Source organism: Aquila chrysaetos, chromosome 2 (genome assembly GCF_900496995.4).
Source record: "Aquila chrysaetos chrysaetos chromosome 2, bAquChr1.4, whole genome shotgun sequence".
NCBI lineage: Eukaryota > Metazoa > Chordata > Aves > Accipitriformes > Accipitridae > Aquila > Aquila chrysaetos.
The window spans coordinates 12376740-12399031 of NC_044005.1; the positions used below are offsets into that span (position 1 = coordinate 12376740).

The window sequence follows — 22292 nt, forward strand, 5'->3', positions numbered from 1 at the left end:
GGATCGACAATTAACGGGGAAAATCTGCATTACCAGACAGGGTAAAAATAAACAGAGATGCATCCAAACCTACCAAAGATTTTTGTTTTCCTCCTCCAGCCAGTGAGTAAGACTATGAGAAACCATATATAAAAATAAATATATGTACGTATATTTCTATATATACATATGTATATTTTAATATATATGTGTGTATATATATTAATATAAACTTTCAAAGGGCAAAATGTCTCATATTTAACACCTGGGAAAAGGGATAGAAAAGGTAACGCTCAGAAAAATGTGAACACTGAGGTTTTTATTGACTGTCAAAAGCTTCAGCTACAAATATAGAATGGGCAACCCCGAGCTTTCTATGATGCAATTTCAGAATAAAGTCAGAACTGAAGATTAATTTGCCAGATACACATGCAAGCCCCAGATCTTTGTAAAGACCTCGGCTTCTCACTGTGTTTAGTGCAGGTGGGTGCGAGGTTCGGCCAACGGCTGCGGTCTGATTGCTCTTTCCACATCCATTATTGATGACCAGAGAGTAAAACTGAGAATAACCTGTGCTGAAGAGACCTTGGAAGTGTCAGCTTATATTTTTGCAGTGACTTCTTGTGATGGTGTTTGATGGTAGTACTCAAGCACAGCAAAGCTTTCCTGGATTACTCGCGAATGAGCAAGACACTGAAAAATAAGTGAATTAACTCAACTCAACTGAAATCCCATGTTCTTCAGCCTGGTCCGGCAGAGCGGTTAGCACGTACACTGAGGACAGTTTTGTTGGGATGTAAATAGCGGCTGTTCGCAGTTCAAACGCTGCCATCTGTTCAAAAAGTGCAGTGAAACCGGAGGGAACACCAACGGCAGGTTCAGCACTGGCGCCAGCCCTGCCCACGGGAGCTGACAGAGGCTGTGCACGGGCTTTGGCACAGAGGGGATTTCTCCTGCTTCGCTGGCCTGGGACAAAGCTGGAGGTGACCACAGCAGTGAGAGGCAGACGAGATGGTTTTAGGGCACTGGATGGTGAAGTCATCTCGGACAGGAAAACTGGTGTTTCAGTAAGTGTGGGCCAGGCTGCGTCTGCCCGCAGAAACTGGCTGGTCTCCCTCCACAGCTGTGGTGAAATCCCCTGAATCATCGCTAATCACTGCTTGGGCTAATGATGTTCCCAGGCTCCTGGGCAGAGCGTGCCTGTGATCACTGGGAAGCCAGCAGAGCTGTCCCGTGCTGGCAGTGCCGATCCGGAGGGACGTGCTGGAAGCGAGTGACTGAACGTGTGTCCAGATGGGCACAAAAGGAGAGGTGTCCAGTGGGGTGGACGCCAGGAAAGCCATGGGACCATGCTGCTCCACAAGTGGGCTGTCTTCAGCAAGGGGTATCGGGATACCATCGTATCGGATCGCTGCTGTAACAGTCTCCGAGTTGGGACTTGTCTGGGGAGAGACGGCTCCAGAGATACTCATGGGAACGTGCATGAGAAGAGGATTGCAATGGACGGGAGTGCTTATGGGCCAGAGTGTCAGCTCCTCGCCATGTGAGACTGATGGCTGGCTTTTTTTTTTTTTTTTTATAAGCCATTGCTTTAAGGCAAAACATTGTTGAGCATCTTGAGGATGCTCTTCTCCCTAGAGCTGGAATAAGTGCCTTACTTCCTTCTCTCTGCCTCGGGGACGTCACCCCTGCCCCTGCCAGGCCAGGGGGACATGCTGCTGCCAGTCCCGCTTCCTCTCCTCTGTCTGGTGGGTGGCACGGGGTGCTCTCTGCTCCCACAGAGGGGTGCCTGGTGGGGCCCCAGCAGTGCCCCAAACCTTGCACCTACCTAGAGGGTGGAAAGGGCCATAAGTAATCAACAGCTCAGCTATTTCCCACTGCTGAAAGCCTCGGGAGAGGCTTGAGGATTTCTTACAGCTGTTCTGGAGGCCAGAGGAGAGCAGAGGAGGGAACGCAAGGCCGGGCACGCATGGACGCCTGTGCAAGTGCTGCAGTATACCCAGCCACCCGCAGCGCTCGGTGTCAGTGCCCACCAGGTGCTCTGGGCATCTTCCCATTCTGCCTGTGCCTCTCCAGACGCTGATCCCCAGCCCGTGCTGGCTCTCACAGCATCCCAGAAGGTCCATCCTTCCCCCCCACCACCCAAACTCTTGTGAAGCCCCATCCCAGCAGCGGGAGGTAAGTGCTGGGGAAGGGTGCACCTCCCCACCGCAGTGATGTCCTAAAGGGGTGGGTCCTGGCCAGCATCCCTGGCCACCGGTGACCATACAGACCATTTCTCACTGCAAAGCACCTCCTGACTGCATTAACATGGAAAAAAGTCAGGTTGAGAGGCAGTAGGGATTGCACCAGCCAGTTCTCTGCAGGGCTGTGTGAGAAGCACACTAATGCCCAGCTGCTGCATATCACACCTTGCATCTGAGCATCACTTTACCCTTGTGCAATAGCTAAACTGCCCATCGGTTATCTCACCAAAGTGCTTGCTTTGACTTACTCATGCTGTGGGGTGCTATGAAGTGGGGCAGGGCTGAGGGCTCATCTAGGCGAGCTAACCTCACAGCTTGCTGCAGGGGACTGACCAAACCAGAGCCATAAGCTACATGTTTTCTGTTACTTGGTGGTTTGGCCTTTTGGGGGGCTTTTTTTTTTTTTTTTTGGTGGTTTTTATTTGCAATGAACGCTGTGGTTTGCGAAGAGACTTGTCAGCAGGATGGAGACCTTGCAGCTTAGCATGGGGGGAGCTGCCTGCCTCGGATTGCAGGCAGCAGCCTGTGTCACCACTGAGCCAGAATAAGGTGATGAGGACAACCTCAGCAGGGGACAGAGAAGGTCCATCTCTGCCAGACCTGCCGCTTGCTGCTGTGGGGCAAGACCCCCAGCACAGGGGGCTGGTTTCGGAGCGTGTCAGAGGGGAAGGGGCCCTGTGGCAGGACGGGGCTCTGCCTTGGTTCATGTGGCTCACTTCCTGGCAGTAACCTAAACTTTGGACAAAACCAGGCCCCAGCCCCAGCGGGGAATCACCAGTCTGGCCCCAGCAGCCACCTCTAGAGCATCCAGCCTCCTCTCCCGCTGGCCGTCAAAGATGCTCAGCAGCGGTTCGTGCCGGTGGTCACTTGTGTCCTCACACATGCAACAGGATTGCATGTTTCAGGATGCAGCCCTGGGCTGCTACCCACTGTTGGAAAGGTGCCGCATCCCTCTCCTCTCCTGGGGGGACCAGGACGTCTCCAGGGGCTGAGCACCCCTCCCCACAGCCCCTTCCCCCTCCTCTTGAAATGTTTTTTAATTGATTCAGGTAGTCCTGGTGCCTCGGCATGACACCCTTGAACACCTGGCTGGGAAAACCCTTCAATGTAGTATAAAACACAGTTTTAAAGGCAGACAAAAATTGTATTTTGTTTTTCCTCACACGGAATAAAGGATCAGCCCTCAAGCAGTATTTATGAGAAATGACACCAAGCGGTGGGTCAGCTGGAGCCCCTGGAGTCCCTGAAGAGGCATAAGACAGCAGATGGCCAGTGTATCTTTACCAAATACTTTTATATAACCAGTGTTGAAGCCAGCAATGACTTGGCTTTGCAGTTAGACTATGTGCCCTTTCAGCCTTTACTTTCCTGGGATCTTTTGACATCCTTTCCATTTTGCTTGCCATTGACATGGCCACATAGAGATTTTTCATACAACTTAGTTCTGAAGTGAAGCCTCCACCAAGAACAACTCCTCCGGAGATCCATCATCTTGTACAGGAGTTGTTGCAGGGACCACTGAAAACACAGATTAGATTACCTGAAAGGAATTTGGAATAAACACATCAAGAAGATATAGAGAAACAGTGAAATGTATTTATAAACCTAAGAGCTATTCGAGGCTGAATGGGCATGGGAACAGTTATTACAAAGACTTATAAAACTCAGAAGTAAGGTAAAACAATTTTTAAGATACTAAGAAATATCTTCCAGTGGGTACCAGTGAGGGGGGGAAACACTTTGTTGTTTGCCGGCACTTAGTCCCATGATGCTTTCAAACACAAACATCCATCATTAAACCTTTGTTAATTCTCCCTTCTGATTTTTCTGTGGGTCATTTAGCATTACTTAATATTGAGCTTAGGGGAAAACCTAATAAGCCAACCACTAATCTTTGAACTTGGCACATAATTCTCCGTTTGCTATTTCTCAACATGTTCTTTCTTGTCCTTCCACCTCACTGAGAAAAACCCTGGAGTGTGGGCAGAGGTGACTGCGGACAGCAGCAGCAAGCTGGCCACGGCGGCGAGCCTGTGCTCACACCGGCACCCGGGACATGGTGGCCGTGGCCTAGTGGCTGCAGTTTCCAAACGAGCTGTTGTGGGAGATATTTTGGGACTTGGAAATGAGCCTCTCAGAAAAGGCAACCTGTGGTGAGGGACTGTTATCAAGCCACACTGAGACTGTGCGATCTTTGGAAAATAAGACAAAAAAATTAAATACAGATATATATTTATTTTAAGCAACAACACTTACACTCTGCATGAAGCATGCAGCTAAAGCATATTTTAGAGGCAGCTGAAAGCTTGTCAGTATTTTCTTTCCTTTCCAAGGTAGGAAAGGGGGGGATGCAATGCTAACCCAGGAGAAGGACATCTCTAGGGCTAGGCTTTGGGGACATCAACAACAGTGAAACCGCAGACTCTGGTTTGGGAAAAAAACCAAGATCACTCCTTCAGCTTATGCCAGGCTTAGTACTAATGGTACTTTGCATTTGTATGATGTTCCATTTAGCAAATCATTATGCAGGCTTTTAATCGTTAGCCCCATTTCACAGTGTGGAGGAAGCAGCTTTGCTGAGGCTGGGGACAGCAGCTCTTGGACATGGTCCTCTGCCTTCCTGCTCACCCTCTTTAGAGACGAGGGTTGACCTGGTCACTCTTTGTCTTCTCCAAATGGAAAAAAAACCCCACAACCCAATCCTGGTTTAAGATGCAGAATCCGCCCTTAGCTGAGTGTCTCTCTCACGTACAAATTCGCTCACAGTCCTGGGTGAGGATTTTGCCCGAGTATTTTTGTCCCAACTAGTTGGATTTTATTTATGCCCCTTTTATTCTGTTCCTTCCCTGAGATTAAAAAAAGCCCAACAACAAAAGTAAAAATAAAGTACAAAGGTCTCAAGAGAGCTCAACCTTTCCCTGCTGCCTCTCCTGCAGAAATAGAAAATTCCTGCAGAATTTCTCTTGGGAATGGAAAAGACTGTAAAGAGCACATTATCAGAGGTGAAGAGCCTTGTGGTCCACTCACAGCTGGAGACCCTGGTCACCCAGGTCACCTCCCACCAGCGTGGAGATGGCACTAAAGGGGACATCACCCTCCAACCCAGCTCAGGGCAGACCCTTGCACCAACCCAAGTGCTAGCAGGAATAAAACCCTGCAATAGATGAGGCCGACTCCTGGTCCGCAGCCCCCCAGCTCCTTGTTTCAGGTGCTGGGCTTTGTCCTCCAAGTTTTGTCGCACATCCCAAAATGGCCAAAACTTGGAGGACAAAGCCCAGCACGTGAAACAAGGAGCTGGGGGGCTGTGGACCAGAATGGGCAGCAGGAGTAGTTGCAGAGAACAGGGACCACAGCGAGGTCCACCCGAAAGATCCCCAATAAGGAAAGGGGGTAAAAGCAGGGAAAAGCTGGGGAGAAATCTTGCAGGGTGAAAGTGGGGTCGGAAAGCCGAGGCCAGAGCAGTGCTGCCCTGGCAGGCTTCATTCTCTCGTTCTCATGGAAACAGGAGCGATGCCCTTCAGCTTGGCTGTTTTCTCAGCTTATTTTTAAAGGTGGCTCCTGTTTATGCTGGAGAGCGTTTCAGCAGCCCCCTTCCCGGGGGCTCCCCCCCGGCAGGACCCCGGGGTGGCCTTCGAGGAGCAAGGCAACGCCGCGAGGCACAGGAGGGAGAGCTGCCCCTGCGCTGGGAGAGCACTATCTAATCAGGGCGGCAGCCGGAGCCCCATAAATGGCAGCACCGGCGAGCTCCAGCCCTGCACGCCAAGGAGGCTCTGACAAGCCAGTGGTAACTCCCGTATCTGCTGTAGGTCAAAGTCACATTCGGCAGAGGCCAGGAGCGCAAGCTGGCGTCTTTCAACTTCCCCTCTACACTGAGCAGATGAGGAATCTTCTAACAAAAAAAAATCTCCCTTGGCCCAAGCACAGGAAAACAGCCGCCTTTCGAGTAGTTGGGTCAAGCAAGAGACTTCCAAATCAGGGCATCCCAGTCCCCCCTGTGGCCCTCGTGCTGCCTGCATGCGAGCTCTGAATGGGGAATGCGCTTTTCTCCCTGCGCTAGAAATCGGTGCCTGTCTGTTCCTATTAAAGGATATTGTTTAATCTCCGGCTGGGCTGATGTTTGCACAGGCTGGAAGCTGCAGCCCAGCAGAAGTCCTTGGCAAGTCATGTTAGGACCCCGGGTCTGTTTGGGGATGCTCATATTTTTGTGAAGGGTGCAGCTCCAAAACACAGCAGGGTGTTGCCAGTGTAGCCAAGGGTGCTTGCAGGAGAGCTGACGTGTCCTGGGAACTGAGCTCCCCTTGCACTGCTTGGGTGGTGCTTCCATGGGGCAGCCCTCCACCAGTGGGGGCTCGCAAGACCTGCAGGTCTGAGTGATGCTTTGTGAGCCTGAACATCACTCTGCAGGTGACAAGAACGCAGCCCAGGAGAGGGGGACACGGCCCCAGCCCCTTGAGGTCCTGCAGGATGACCTCCACCACGGGGGGTAGACAGGTCAGGTGAGCACCCACCAGACACGAGGAGCTGGCAGCAGGGGACTGGACTGCTCACAGTGAGTGGGATCGCGGGACATGAGTGCACCCGCCACCAGGAACCCAGCATCCAGCTGGATTTGGGCCAGGCTCAGGGACACTTAGGCTGCCGCCGCCACCAGCCATGACCAAACGGTGCCAGGAGGCATGGCACAGCCCTTCGCTGTCCAGCATTTTGTTACTTCCAACTGCATCTCTCTCCAAACCACAGCATCAGGCTGCGGATGGGTCTCCACTCACCTTTGGAGCTGTATTTCCAGACCATCCATCTGCAGGCCACATACCCAGGGCCACCACGAGTTGCTGCAGTTTGGGGCTGACCTGTTTTAAACCACGGATTGTCCCTACTGTCACCTCAGAGTCCACCAAGCTGAATGGGCCCAAACCTGACATGATGTTTCCTGCAAACCATTAGGGTTTCTACTGACATGTTCACCCTACTGAGGTTCAGCTTGGCTCAGAGGTTCACAAAAGCCATAGCTGATGTTGTCTGGGAGCAGTAAGTGGGGAAAAGAGCTCCCTTGCTTTTTCCTACATGCACACCAAGGCATCGAGCTTTGCCATTAGCTCAGACACAGCCAGGACTGGCCACCAGCACACTGAGCCACCTCCATCCCTCCTGTCTTCTCCTCCCCCGAGCTCCCCAAAGGCAAGGAGGGGCACAGGCTCATCACAAAAACAGATGACTTTTTCCACAGAAACAGATGCCTGCTTCCGCTGACCTGTTGTCTTTGCGTTGAGCTCAATCCCACCTATTCTGATTGTCACTGTTGTTGTTATTTCCATAACCTCCTCCAGACTTCTGGCGTGTTCCTGCTCTGGGAGCACATTACTTCAGCCCTGCCCACTCCCAGGCCTCAGAGGCTTCAAAGGGCATCCGAGAGACCTGTCCTTCCTGGTAACAATTGCTCCTTCCCTTGGATCCTCTGGGGACATTGTCTGCAGCACGTCACACGTGGGGAGGAGCTCTTGCAGGACCGTGGCCGTGGCCACAGCAGGAGGCACGGCCCACCACCAGCCAGCCCAGGAACCGCTCAGGCTGGGGCAGGAGGGAGAGCGGCGATGCTCCCGGCTAGCACCAAACCAGAGGCTGGCTTTGCTCCTTCTCTGCCGAGGGAGAAAACTTTGCTTGAATTCAAGCATATGACAGTTTAAGCAAGAGCCAACACTCAAGGTTTTTCTGGGCTGCTGCAGGCTAAGGGATTCACAAAACAGCTTGCTGCTTCCTTCAGCGGTGGTGGTGAGGTGGTCACAGTTGTCCACCCAGGGAGACTTCAGCATACTCCCCCAGCTCCCTCCCTGCGATGTGCACAGGACACCTCTGGTCCAGCTGACGCAAGCGGCCACGCTTTGGCCATAGCCAGGGCTGTCAATGAGATAGACAGCCCTTTTCAGCGCCACTTCAAACAGATACCAGCTCTTTACAGTGAGGATTCGAGAGACTTTCTGGCTCCCCAGAGACATAATTGGCCAACCATATGCCCAATTTGACTGAGAATATTTATGACCCCCAGAAAGGACAGCAGCAGCTTGTACACAGGACAAATAACCATGGGGTTGATGTATTGTGCCTCCTCCTAGTTCTTTGCTGAGCCATATGACTATAATACAAGCTTGAAGGTCTTCCTGACAGTATCCTTGGATGCCCTTTCTCTTCGTTTCTCCAGGTGAGAAAATTTCAGCAAAGTTCTCATGACACTGTGAAAAATTATTGCTTTCCTTTGCCGAGAAGAAAATTTGGGACCTTCTCAAACTACTCCGCTTATATCTACCAACAGAGAGCTTTTGTTGTCCTACACGTCAGCCTACCCACACTCATCGCAGCGGCCAGAAAGAGATCTAACTTGAGACTTGGGAAAGTCTGACTCCTACTCTTCCTGCCTTGTGACAGACACTTGCACAAGCTGCACCACTCCCTGTGTGCGAGGCCAGGACCTTCCCTTCCTCTTTCACACAAGGGCTAGCCTGGCCCATGCGGAAGGTCCTTCTGAGGAGCGGCCAGCAGAGAGCATCCAGCCAGCCAAAGGAGAAGTTGGTCTAGCGACTAAACGAGAAAGCAGGGCTAGGAAGTGTCCTGGCCCCAACCCAGCCTGGATTCAGGCCAGAAAAGAGAAGTGAAACCAGCCGAGATAGGAAGAGGCTTTTTGCTATGATTAGGCAGCAGTTTGTCCTTCACCCTCCAGCTCACCTCCATCCTGGGGCAGCAGCCCCCTGCTGCGCTGTAGGGTAAGATGGCAGCAGACTGGGGTGCTCTTTTGTGGAAAACCATAACTACACAGAAGGATGCATCAGTGGGTGATCTTATTTCTTGTGGGTACTCCCCCATTCATGCTAGGGTGGACCCTTGCTGCAGGCAGGCAGTGGTGGTGAGCACTGGTGACCGTGCATTGGTTGTATGGAGATTGCCCCAGAGGGGTGCAGCATGAGGGGACCCCTGTTAAAAGCACTAGACAGGGAGGAGGAACAAGTGACTGTCCTAAAAACTGACCCAATCCTCCAGCCATGCCTGGGAGGAGGGTGCTTAGGGATGGAACTCCTGCTACTCCATTTTAAAATCCATTGATCTAGTCTACCTACTTGAAAGCAGAACAGAAGCAGAGATCAGATCACTCCAGCCTTTCCTCTTCTGGACTCAGCTCCACTTCTGCTCAGTCTCCTGCTTCAGGAGATGGCCTAGTTAGGGACCCCATCACCCGCAAAGACAGATTTTAGTACCTTTTCCTGAATCTCAGCCCACTCCGGGATTTTCCACACGGCAGCTGGTGAGTGGGATTGCTGGCAGGCCTTTTTGTCTCCGATGGCATCAAGGCTGAGCAGGGCTATGTTCTAGCTCCTACTGGGTTTAACACCTCGATTCCTTTGCTGTCTGCCCCAGAAACATGGGGAAAGGAGGCTACGCGCCCTTTAGGCTCAACAGCAGATTGTACAACACCACACGAGCGCAGACAGCTTGCTGCGCTACAAACCGAAAAAGTGGTTTGGGAGCTCAGCTTTGCTGGTGACCGCATCCTCTTTGCACGTACACCGATTTCTAAATGGGTGCACGTCGTTCATCAGAGTGCCACAGAGCTGGCGGAGGGCCTCCTAAACTGCACAAAGAGCATCTCTGCTGCAGAGGCTGCCCATACCTCAGCCCTTCGCCCTTGCACCAGAAGCCAGGCTGAAGGGTGCTCTGCAGCCAGGGTGGGTGTCAGGCACTGCTCGGAGAAGAGGCTGAGAGGTGTCCAGAAAATCCTCCTCTAGCACAATCACTTTGACATGGCCAATATTGCACAAGAGGCCCTTGCCAGCATGACCCACATTTGGGAACATTTCCAGCCGTATACCTGTTCCACATGGTAATTAAAGAAAAGCTTATAGCAACGAGCGTTGGCCTTGCGTGCTCACTTTGCTGTAATGTTCAGAGCTGTCTCTAGCACTAGAGTAATTTCATTTGAAAAGACTGACTGACAATATTGTTTCCAAGACATCGCTGTGGACACAGAGAAGCGGAAGCTCCTGGATTTGCTGCCCTGCAGGCTGCAGGGTGCTCGGGCTGGGCAGAGGACATGGCTTCAGGTATCCCAGCCCCACTAAAGGGTTCAAAAAATTTGGATGTCATACCAAAAGTACACACAAATTTGGGCACATATTGGTAAAAAGGTTTGAGCTGTTGGAAGAGCAATACTGAACTCATAACAGAGATGGGAGACGGACCAGCACCCTTTTCTCCATCCCCTCCCCCCTCCTTACTTCTCTTCCTATATTCTGTGGGAAACCACTTTCAAGCTGAATCAGGGTCTCCCACCTCTCAGGCCAAGGGGCTTCTGCAGGTTAAAGCTGTGTAGAAGTGGATCTCCCCAGAGCTCTGGCTGGAGCAGGCCAGTGTAGCTTAGACTTGCTAAGTAAGGGCAAGAAATTACCATTTTCTCTCTCCAGGGATACACTCGTTGCTCTAACAAGCTGCAAAGGTTGAGCACTGCTGGCAGGAGAGCACCCCAGCAGTGACTCACACAGCCCTTGGGGGAGAGCAGGGGGATCAGACCCTTTCAGAGATCAGTTTGGCCTCCAACTTCTGTAATGCCCTACCCATAGGGTTACTCTATCACCAGTGAACTTAGCAGCACAAAACCCCATTTCTCTGCAACCAGCCGATACCACAGAAGTGACTGCCACCACGCTCCACACGTCCCCAGCCAGGACACTTGCACATACCATAAGTAAAGATTAAAGGGCACGTTACAGCAGTGAGCGTAACAGATGCAATCAGCATAACCACAAATTTCAATGCAATACCATGCTGATCCAGAGCTTTACTTCCAGGTTTTTGGTTTTCCATTTAGCAGCATGTCTATCTTTGGTTGAGTCCAAATTTAGGACTTGTTTTCATCCCCTGCCTTCCCTGAACTCAGCTGCTAAATCAATGAAACTCAGCTTTGCAGTGAAATGCTGAATGCTACTGCTGCCAAGACAGAAAACTGGGAAAAGGCATCATCTGAGTGACAAAACAAGGCAAGGATGAAACATTCTTTATTCTCACATGTTGTTGTAGGACAGAAGGGGAGGGTAAGGTAGAGGTAACAGTAAGTTAATGAGAGATGCTGGATGCTGGCTAAATAAACAGCGTGTCTCCCCATAAGCCTTGGCTCTCATCCCTCTGTTTTATTTTTATCCTTGACGAATGCTTTTGTCACTGCCTTTACTTTTACTGCTTTGCAAATGTGGTTCCACATTTCCCCGCTGCTTCAGCAGAATTAGCCAGATGTAAAATAGTCAGGAAAAAAAAATAATAATGTCTTACATCATGCAACACTCACCCTGGCAGACCCAAGCTAATAATCTTAGCAATAGAAAGAAAATTGGAAAACAGTCTTTGGTATTTTAAGTTACTTGAGTCATTGAGTGCACAGACTAGAGCTCGGCTCCCGTTTGTGCACAGCAGAATCAACCCCTATTCCATCAGGATTCACCCCAAGTGCAACTCTGACCTGAAAAGTGACCTTTTAAGGAGAGCTGCCTCTTGACCAGCAGATCTGGTCCCTGCTGTGAACTGTCACAGTTTTTAGGCTGGTTTCCCAGAGAAACAAGCCTTATGCAGTGAGGCACTGTGTGTGAGCGCCTGTGCTCGTGCACACTCAATCTGTCCTCCCTGTAGCTGTTGAACCTGCAAGCTAGCTTCAACCAGGGTCGGCAGACAGATCGGAGATAAACTTCCCTGCAAGTCCCCTGAAAACAGAGCTCAGAGGAGGAACAGGCCGTTCCATGAAGTCCCTGTAAGCTGCAGCTTCACCCCAAGAGCCCTTTGGACCATTGAATACAGTGTGAGATGATATGGGAAATGGTACACTGAGCCCCAGACACCAAGCTCCGTTTCTGCCACCACTAAGCTCCCACCACCTCTGCCTTTACACCTTGCAATACTCCTTTTAATGCCTTTCCCAAGCAGAGCCAAAGGAGCATTAGGGAGAGAAATGCGTGTGTTTTCCTACAGCAACATGACCAGGATGAGCTTTTCCTCCTGCTTACGGAGGCCTCACAAGTGAGAGCAGGTTGCTCCCTCAAGAGCCACAACAACAGGACAGTCCTGCCCCTGTTCATTAGTACATAGAGCCCACACAGCTCCTCACTGGGGCATTTTGCTGTCATGCACGTTGCCCACCACTGTGCAGGCCCTGCACACATTACAGAATACGCCTAATTAAGTATACATTCTGGTGAGGTGTTTTGAATCTGTAACGAGAAGTCTGGAAAGCACCTAGGAACTGCAGTCATCCAGAAGAGATGACTCTCCTTCCTCCTCATGCTAAGGACTGCTCTAAATTCAACCATTCATTACAGCCTTGCACTTATTTGAGCTAAACTGTCCCCCAGGTCTGAAGAATCACTTCAGCAACTGAACACTGACGAGATCCTTTTGCATTTGCCATGCTCTGTACCACAGACCTGTGCTGAGACACTTCAGGGGGCCCTGGAGCACTTGTACTCTTTCCCCAGCTAGAAGAGCACTTACAGACCCAGTCCAGAGATATTCACGGAGCTCTGACACCACAGGAGACCTCAAAAAGAGACTGTCCCTTAAATCGAGACTTTAGCTCAAAGAAGGGTTCAGCCAGATGGGTTCAGCCAAGGCTCATCTCTGGAGGTAAGGAGAAGGCAACAAGTTTTAGATGCCAGCGATAAAGAAGTTCATAAAGGGGTCAGTTAGATAAAACCACTAAAATACATACATTTGACCCAACAAATTTGCTCTGGTGGCTGCTCCCAGATTGGTGACAAGGAACAGAACTTCCCAACAGCAAAATCCTCCTTTCGCGGTTCCCACCGCACAGCCACACACAAAGCCATGAGCCCTGCGCACGCCGCAACTCCCACCGCAACCAGTGCTTCAGGGCATCGCCTTGGGAAGCACAGAAAAGGGCTCGGCAGCAGGCAATGGGGTCTGGGACTGCAGGAAGAAGGGGACCAGTCACAGGCTTCTTTCATAGAAAGAACACGGAGCAGCCTGAGATCGACTGAAATAAACAGCTTCTCCATTTCCAGATGCCAAAGCCAAACATCCCAGCGATAAATATTAGTACCAGTCACTATTAATCCCCCAACAGCAAAACTTTGATTACAGTAAAAGTGAAAGCTGCAGCAAAATATGTGAGTTGAAAAAAATCCTGAGCAAATAAGGAAGTTTCACTTCTTGCCTACTCAAAGCATAAGCAAGAAGATTTGTTTGAAGATTAAAACAGACTGCAGACATGGAAAATGCCAGGCATAAAGCTTTAGAGTTACTTAATACAGTGAAATATAAATGGCAAGTGATCCCAGATTATTTTAGAAAAGGCTGGCTGCAATTTACAGCCTTGATTAGACTGATTACTAAAGGATGAACAGCAAAATAGCTTCAGTAATTAAATTTCTGAACAGGAAAACAAAGATTCTTACTCTTTAAAAAGCTGGAAATGAATTTAAATATCCAATATTCCTTTTACCCTTCTCAGCAGAAGAGTCTGCTGCCCAGCATGGTCATTTTCTAGAAAAGGAGATGGAACAAGGCTTGACAAGTGGAAAAGGGTTTTGCAGCCCTAGAGGTTTTCCATGGCAAAGCTAAAGACCATTTAACTACACCTCAGCTCCGAAAGCAATAAAACATAATGGAAAGTTAAACATAGCATTAGGGTATTTTTCAACCTGAAAAATATGCACCTTCCGTCAATATCTTATGGTGCATTTTTCCCCCTAATGCTTTTAACAATAAGTCGAAGTTGTCCGAACGGATGGTAACACTGATAACCGATGTGAAGTCGTCGCTCTGCACAGAGCAAGTGATCCTTGGGGCTCTTTTCTAAAAACATTCCAGATGAACACCAACCAGAACGGTGTTTCTGCATTTGAGAGACATCCTGTGGCCACTGCAGACACTGCAACGTCCCTCGGCAGCTCGCCTTTCCTTGCAGAAAGGACCATCCATCCATCCACCCAGGCACCCAGCACCGGCCGACCCTGCCTCCGGCTGCGCAGCAGGTGCCCCACGCCGCCAGCCCCTGCTCCTTTGGGCACCGCAGACGCAGGACCACTAGAACACATGCTTTCAAGTGTCTCCAAGATCCTATCAGGCTGGTGTTTATCCCATCTCTGTGGAAACACGCGTGAAAGCACTTCATTTCACGCCTTTTGGCTGGGGACGGCAGGGGGGGAAATAATTCTGTGCTTAGAAAGACTTTGCTGTTTGTAGTTGGTTACAGTGCTCACACTGAGCTGAGGTCTTGGTAAGAGACACCTCCAAGCAAACAGGACTTTACCTCAAGACAGGCAAATGATTGAAAATGGTGCAATTGTTCAACACCAGTAGCATTTTACTTTCTGATTTGCATGCCCATACGTTTTAACAGAATTATTTTTCTGGTGAGTTATTTCATGATCTGCTTTTATTCACCTAATACATTCAGTGTGATCAGCAACTACAAGGAAACATGAACTGTACGACTATTTTGGCTTTATGCACTGAACTTCATAAGGATATTATTAAATGATAACATAAGGGCACTAATGGAATGAGAACTGCAACATTTCTATGCCTTGAAATTCAATGCTGTGGTTCCCACAGCAACCATAACCATGGCCACTTTGCATGAATTTTACATCCGAGTCTCAGAACACAGTTTCAAGTGCTCAACACAGAAGCAAAAACCAAGCAAAAGCATTTTTTTTCCCCTGCTGCTTCTTACCTGCTAAGTCACAACCACTACAAGGTGTTAATGGCACTTGTAGGTGAAGATGAAATCCCAACAACTGGCAATTAATGCCCTGAACATGGCTTCTGTGCAGATACTTACAGGATTCATAGTGTTGGTATTGACACAGCTTCAGTTTTCAGTTACTGCTGGAACAAGAGCCCACTGTTTGTACCAAAGGTTAAAACATTCTTAGGAGGCTAAAAAAGACCAGTTAAGGGTCTTTCAAATTCTATTGCTTCAAATACCATACTGTTTCAACTTCAGAAGCATTGGGTGAAGAGACTGCTCCCCCATGGTTTTGCTCATTTTATCCAGCCCCTTTCCTTGGAAGCAGTACCTGGTAGTACATTAAGAAGAGACCAGCAGAAACGGGAACATGAAAACCATCGAGTTATCCGAACAAGTTTAAAGGTTAGCTTTTTTTCTGCTCTTGTCAGAAGTAAGGAACACACACACGGCGAACAATTACTGTATCTGTCTGTTGGATTTCTCTAAGCATTTACTGCTGCTGTAATGCAGGACACTGATGGGCCTTTGGTATGAAGAAGTGTCTTTTAAAAAATTCTTATTAATCGCACTAGGTTGAGCTTTTATCCAAAGCTTATACCCCTTCTTGCTGGATAACAGTTTCTCTGAAGCAATGGACTAATGGTCAGTGGTGAAATCAATGAAACAAGTCACTGCTACCGGAAGGAAAAATTCCGGTCAGAGGTGGAATTTACACAACCACACTTCATCAGAATGTCAGATCAGGGGTTTAATTGGCAGCACCAGTGATTTGTAATAATGTGAGCCTATCTTCACAGGAAAGCTCCAGGGCTTTTCTATGAGAACTTACAGAAATGAGATTGTATTGACTGTTGGAAATAGGAGAAATTGCAAATCTACATGTTTAAAATTAAATGTTAATCTACAGTGGGATCAGCTTTCCAAAACTGTATTTAGTATTTCTTAAACATCTGCAATGTGAATTAGAAAACAAAAATTTTACATTAGTATGACACACCCCCCCAATAGCAGAAATACCATCTACCACTGAGATTCTCTAAATATTTAACTCTTTAGCTTACTAAGAAAAGACACGGTCTTGGATAGCTGATCACAGACTGCACAGCAAGAAACATCCAAACACCCCACTCTTGAAAACACAGAGAACACCACTAGTTCATAGGTGGCCTCTGCCCACACCCAGCGTGGTATCTGAGCCCTTCAGGAACCGAAACCAGCACGACCAAGCGAGTTTTAAATCGAAGTGTGCATCTATGTACTGCTGCTCCAGACCAGGGCTTAACAGAGAAAATGGTTCTCTGGGTTGGCTGCAGTCCTAATTAAATTGCAATCCACAACACACTGTATGACACAGCAGCTGTGGGAAACGACTGATTAAAAGCTCTACACATTATCCCGATAGGCCCATGTATATCTGAGCTTTTAACTGAATTGGAGAGATGTCTATTTAAATTCCAGATCTGCTACAATCTTTCCATATGACTAGAAGCACTCCTGACCATCTGACTTCATTTCTTTAACATAAGCATGTGGATACAATTTCAGATTTATTTTTCTTTAAACGTTCTAATTTATCTTGACAAAAAATACTGCAATTAAAAAAAAGATTGGGGTACAGTATCTCACTATATTTCATCTTGAAATTTTACTGTACTACAGCAGAAAAAGGTGAACCTTGCCCAAATCTGTACTAAAAAATCTTTGAAGCCACAAAGTTTGGACCAGATGCTGTAGCTTGAACAAATGTAGTATGCAAAACACTTAAACCAGCAAGACTAGCTGTTCTTCTAACGTACCTCTCTACTTCTTCTTGACATGGTCAAGGACCTTAGACCTTGTAAAGAGGTCAAATAGACTGAAGTGGTTTAGAAAGCCTAAGTACAGGTAAGGTTTGCATGAGAAAAAGTTTATCTGAACTTGTTTGTTCCTGCTCAGTGTTCAGATTTTTTTTAAATGTACATATCTAAACACTTTTATTTAAAGCAGTCAACCCCCCCGCAACACAAACTCTTAAGACATTTTTCTCTGCCAGACCCAGCAACCAAAAGACATCTTCAGAGCTGGATGACACGGGTTTTGGCGATGCAAACATTGGTCACAAGCCCATTACAAACACTCCCCAACACACCACTCAGACCACACGTTCCAGGACACCAGTCATACCATTACATAAAATCCCTTCTTGGTTGCTAGACATGCATCTCAAAATGCCTAGGCCTGCTGCTACCTCCTCACCACAAAGTGACCTCTGAGTATTTTTAAAACTTGTCTCTTAAGGAGAGAAAAAACAGCTGTTGTTCTGCAGAGTTGTATCAGCAGCAACACTGATAAACCTACACAGGTCCCCAAGGAATATGAACAAGTAAAAGGCCCGTGTTTGGGAAGAAGTTCGTCATTGTTTTGGAGACATGAAGAAAGCAGTTCTCCTTTCCAGGCAACTCCTAGAGACTTGAACAGCAAGCACGCAGTATGCTAAAGAAACAAGGGCATATTCTTGCAACTTGGTAATTTTACACGGCATTTGGGAAGTAAGCTGTTAAAAATCTGTTTCCGATTATAGTAAGTAATTTTTTTTTAATACCTCAAATACAGATTTACTCTGAAAGAACCTTTTGAGAACACTTTAAGAAAAATACTCTAAGTACAAACTTTAAATATCCAAAGTATGATACTGGTGCACCTTTTAGAAACAATTACATACTTAACAGGTGAAGTAGGAAGAGAGTATTTCAGAAAACATTTAATATGAAACCTTTTGTAACTTCCATCGAATACAGATTTACATCATTTATCAGAACACTTTTTCAGTTCAGACAACAAAGTGCACTGCCAGGTGAAAAAAAATACATTTGGAGGAGTGCTTAAAATTTAGGAAGTGAAAGGATAGGTGACCATTCACCTGAGAAAGTACAATGACTGCCCTGAAATGTCTTATTGCTATTACAAAATGGAGTTTTCATGGAAAAAACCATACTGAGCAGCACAGGCACGGGCAGAGCACTGAAAGCCAATTGAACTCCAGTAGCACCTGGAGTTCTCAAGCCATGGCATGATACAGAATATACAGAGAATAAAATGCAAATTCAGGAATATTTACTACATTTAACAACTATGATTATCCTTTAAACTAGCATAATCAATATCAATGCTTAGGGGGAAAGAGAGGGGAAGTCTGCTGCCTTCACAGACTACAGATAACAAGAACTAACTTGCAAAATATTAAGGATTTTGCATTTTCACCTCGGGTCAAATCTGAACTGTGTACTATGAGAAACTATCAGCTCACTGCAAATTTAAAATGCAAATTTAGGCTCCAGTTTAAAGCACATGTGAAGTACATGCTTAAGTGTTTCACTGAAATATAACCATAAAACAGTAATACAAAAAGTCAAGTAGATAATGCAGGATATTATCTACAGAAGTCCTCGATGAAATAAACTGAGTATCAGTAGGAAACAATGCATGAAGAAATCTCTTCATTCTAGTTTGAAAAATCAAATCCGGCACACCACAGTGATGGTTAAAAAGTGGGGACCATCCCAAAGTATCTTTGTGTCCTACAGGAAGCTAGTTGGCTGTCAGAGTTCATCAAGGGCAGGCTTCCACACTGCATGTTAAGAGCGACAGTGGACTCCCTCTGCAGCAGAAGCTAGGAGACACAACTGGCACAAAGCCATCAAAAGCAATACAACCAGAGCCAAGTGGAAGCACGCTGGAAGAGAGCTGCAAGGAAAAGTTTTAACTGCTACTGCCTATGGCTGTAGTTTAGCAAGTTGGATGTTATAACAAAGGAGATCAGTAGCCAGTTTGATTCCCACTTTTGGGTTTCAATACTGTGCATACCCAGAACGCAAAGGACAGTACTGCCACACGTGCAGCAATAGCCCAGAATGGCACTGACTCGGACGCGGAGACTTGCATCAAAATACCGTCATTATTTGAGAGTCCTTTCGTGCTTTGTATCAGTCTGACCTAGTCTAATGTAGAGAACTTGGTCTGAAAGAAAAAGTCACTAGTCAGCAGTTAGCACATCCTTTTAGACCGCCTCATTCTGTAGAGGAATGGTGGAACAACAGAAAAGTGTTCTTAGCTGCAATCAATATTCATAAGCCAAAAGGACAAAGATACAATTTTAGTAGTTTAGCAGAAACAGAAGAATGGAAGCGTTTACCCAAATTTTAATGCACAAGTCAACTACATTTTAAAAATTTGATTCAGACTTAAATAATAAATAGGTGGGCAAAATATAATGCAAGACTTACTCAGTAAAAGTGAATTTTTAATAATCTCATGAGATCTACTTAGAAAACAGGACTAATAATGTTCACAACCGTAAATCCAAACCCTTCACACACTTTTTTTTTTTTCTTAACACAGCAGTGAACTGTAAACCTGCATTTACTGATTATCGCTTCACTTATTTTAAATATTAACTCAAGTGTTTCCTCCTTGGCCATTTCAATTTTTAGCACCAAAATTAGCCCAAAAAGAGGTACTGGTACAGCTCGATGTTGTAAATGAATTGTTTACATATAATACTTTATATATTATACACACATACTGTACATTCACACGTCCACACAAACAGGAGGCATATTTAAATGAATATATTCTGTGTTTCAATTTGTTGTCAAAGACTTAGGAGCAATGGAAATAAAGCAGAAGGGGTAATATTTTACATAGTAGGCAACTTTAATGCTGTAGTGCACTTATAAAAAAGTCCAACTCTCCCTCCCAGCTCAGCAGCTTTTTTTTTTTTTTTTTAATATCACTATTCAGAAGGATGCAGAAGTTATTGCCTAAATGTTATTCTATACATTTCCATCGGAATTCTCGAAAACACTTGAAATTGCTAACTAATTTACAACTTAACTATTTTTCTTGTTACAGCTTTAACTCATTGGCAATTTTGGAAGCAATGTTTTTAAAAGCTATGGATGTTCCCGATATCCGCTTAAAGCGAACTCCATTCAGGGACAGTCTTGGCAGTTTACACACCTCCATCTCCCACTGTACAAGGTTTTCCGCATGCCCATCTCCATGGACACAGAAAAGCAAGAAACGCTCTCTTTGTTCATAGTCACAATTATTGGCATCCAGGACCTTTCGTATTTCCCTCATCATGTCATTGGGATCCATGGAGCTGGTGGTTTTCATGCTCCAGGTAAAACGCAGCGACCGAGGCTTGGCTTCCTTGTTCTCGTCCTTCTGATCCACAGCTACATTGCGGCTGAAAGACAGGAATTTATTAATTAGCAGGGCCAGCTAACTTCTCCACATTTCATGTTAGTGAAGCAAACTAACACTCAACGCACACTACCGGTATTAGAGCAGCATCTAGAGGCTCCGGCTGCGAGCAATGCCCCGCTTTCCTAGCTGCTGTACAAACACACAGTCAAGGTGAAGCATTAGCTGTTGGGGCTGAAACAAAGGTATGGTACGGCGGGCGACACAACTGGAAGTCACTGGAGTCAGGAGCATGAGGGAAACGACCTTGCGCAGGTAGAACTACATGCATCACCTACGGCTCGATTTTAAGGCAGGTTCTGCTCAAACCCCTATTCTTAGGCCACGCAGCCAGCGGAAACACCAAGTCTGTGCTAGAAGTTTCTGGAACATTCAAATAGCGTGACTTGTGACAAAAGGGTGCTCAGCCCAGGTTGTAGGAGTGCCAGCCCATGGGAGGTGCCCACTCATACGCAACAGGGATGAGCCTGTGCAGAAAGATCCTGGGGGTTCCTCTGCACCTTCTCCTGTGCAGCAGGTTGGAGACCAAGCCCTGGGAGGGCCCATGGCATTCCACAGTAGTTAGCTGCAAGCAGGAGGAAGGACAGCAGGACCAGGGGACCTTGCCAGGGGTCACCCACCTACTGTCCCAGGGCCAACATGTGCCACCCAGTTCTGGGCTGGTTCAGTTTCACTCTGGCCTTCCTGCACTGGTAAGTGTTTGAGATGATCACTAGAGACTCACCACATTGTAGGCTATTGGAGTTACCTTCAACAGGGAGGAAACTTAGAGATGAAGTAATTTGTTTAATACCAACAATTGATAGAGGTAACGTGGTGAAATGTTTCACTGCTACAAGCTATGCAGCTAAGCGCCTTTGAGGCTGAAATGCAGGAAGGAGAGTTGGAAGTCACTATCAGACACCGCCTCAACATCGTTAGTAAAGATGGCGAATAAGATGGTTACCATTACTGTCACAGTTTTAAGAAATAAAGCACAAAATATTGAGGCTGCATTTCCCAAGTCTGCAACTGTTTTTTTTAATAATAAAAAAAAGCTTTTCCTTTTGTAAGGATAAATAAAGTTATACAGGACAAAGAAAATAAACGTTCCAGAAATTTCTAGTTTGCAATGATTCTTCTACTTCAATTAAAATCAGTGGTCACGCAGCTGAAGAATAAGGAACTATATTTGGACCTCCAGGGAAAAAAAAATTACATATTTGCTTTATGAATATTTGCACACTGTCAGTTGCCTCTTCAAATTTACTTGCCCTCAGGACAAGAGACTTAAATATATTGACTGTCATGCTTCAGTATTTTCTGAAAATACCTAACCTAACTGACCCCAAACCATGCAGTTTAGGTCTCATGTTGAGCTTCAAAGTTCAACTTACAGTATTAAGTCAAGCTGCTCTTTAAAATAGTTGGCAATGGATTTCTGGTTACACAATGCTTTTCTTCTACCACCATGAAAAGCAGCCAATTATGAAAAAGTTAAATAAAAAGCAATAGCAAGGTCAAAACTAAATAAATAAGATTTCTCAAAGATAACCTATTTCATAATTTTATCTTCTATTAGAAAGATTTCAGTAACTGCAAGAGTCATAGAATTATGCTGTCAAATGCAGCTACATGATTTGCCAGATGTTATAAAATTCAGCAAGCAAATTAAAGAGAACTTTGTTTTAACTTTAAGGTTTTAATTTAATAAGGCTGTAAGGGGGCAGGGGGAACACCAACTTCTAGTCAATGCTCATTTTGTTTTTTGAAAGCTTTTTCTACCTGAAAACAGTTCGCAGAACCAGCACAAGTTTGATCATTTCTAGTATTTTTTGATATGCAGATTTTGGAAGAAGAGTATAACGTGAAAAATATTGTTTATTGTGATTTTGGAGATGAGACATATCTTATCACCCTTCAGTGGTTATCCCACACGTTTGCAGCCTCACTAGAGACCACTTACCTACACATCTACAAGACAACAGCAAATTATAATGACTAAAATGCAAAAAAACACACAAAGGAAAAGGCAACAGGAAAGATGAAAGTTTAGAACCAAGTCAGTCAGTGCTTTAATAGCCATTTTGCAGACAGAA

The 22292-nt window shown here is 46.6% G+C and overlaps 1 protein-coding gene across 23 annotated transcripts in view; it reads right to left on the bottom strand.

The window, feature by feature from the left end:
- Positions 1 to 17681: 17681 nt before the first annotated feature.
- Positions 17682 to 22292, bottom strand: part of MARK3 (microtubule affinity regulating kinase 3) — a 64433-nt gene continuing 59822 nt past the window's right edge. For all 23 annotated transcript variants that reach the window (XM_030007427.2, XM_030007426.2, XM_030007429.2 and 20 more), the window contains one exon: positions 17682 to 20197. In XM_030007427.2, coding sequence (XP_029863287.1) covers positions 19852 to 20197 — 346 coding nt within the window. In that variant the 3' untranslated portion in view covers positions 17682 to 19851. The remainder of the gene's footprint in view (positions 20198 to 22292) is intronic.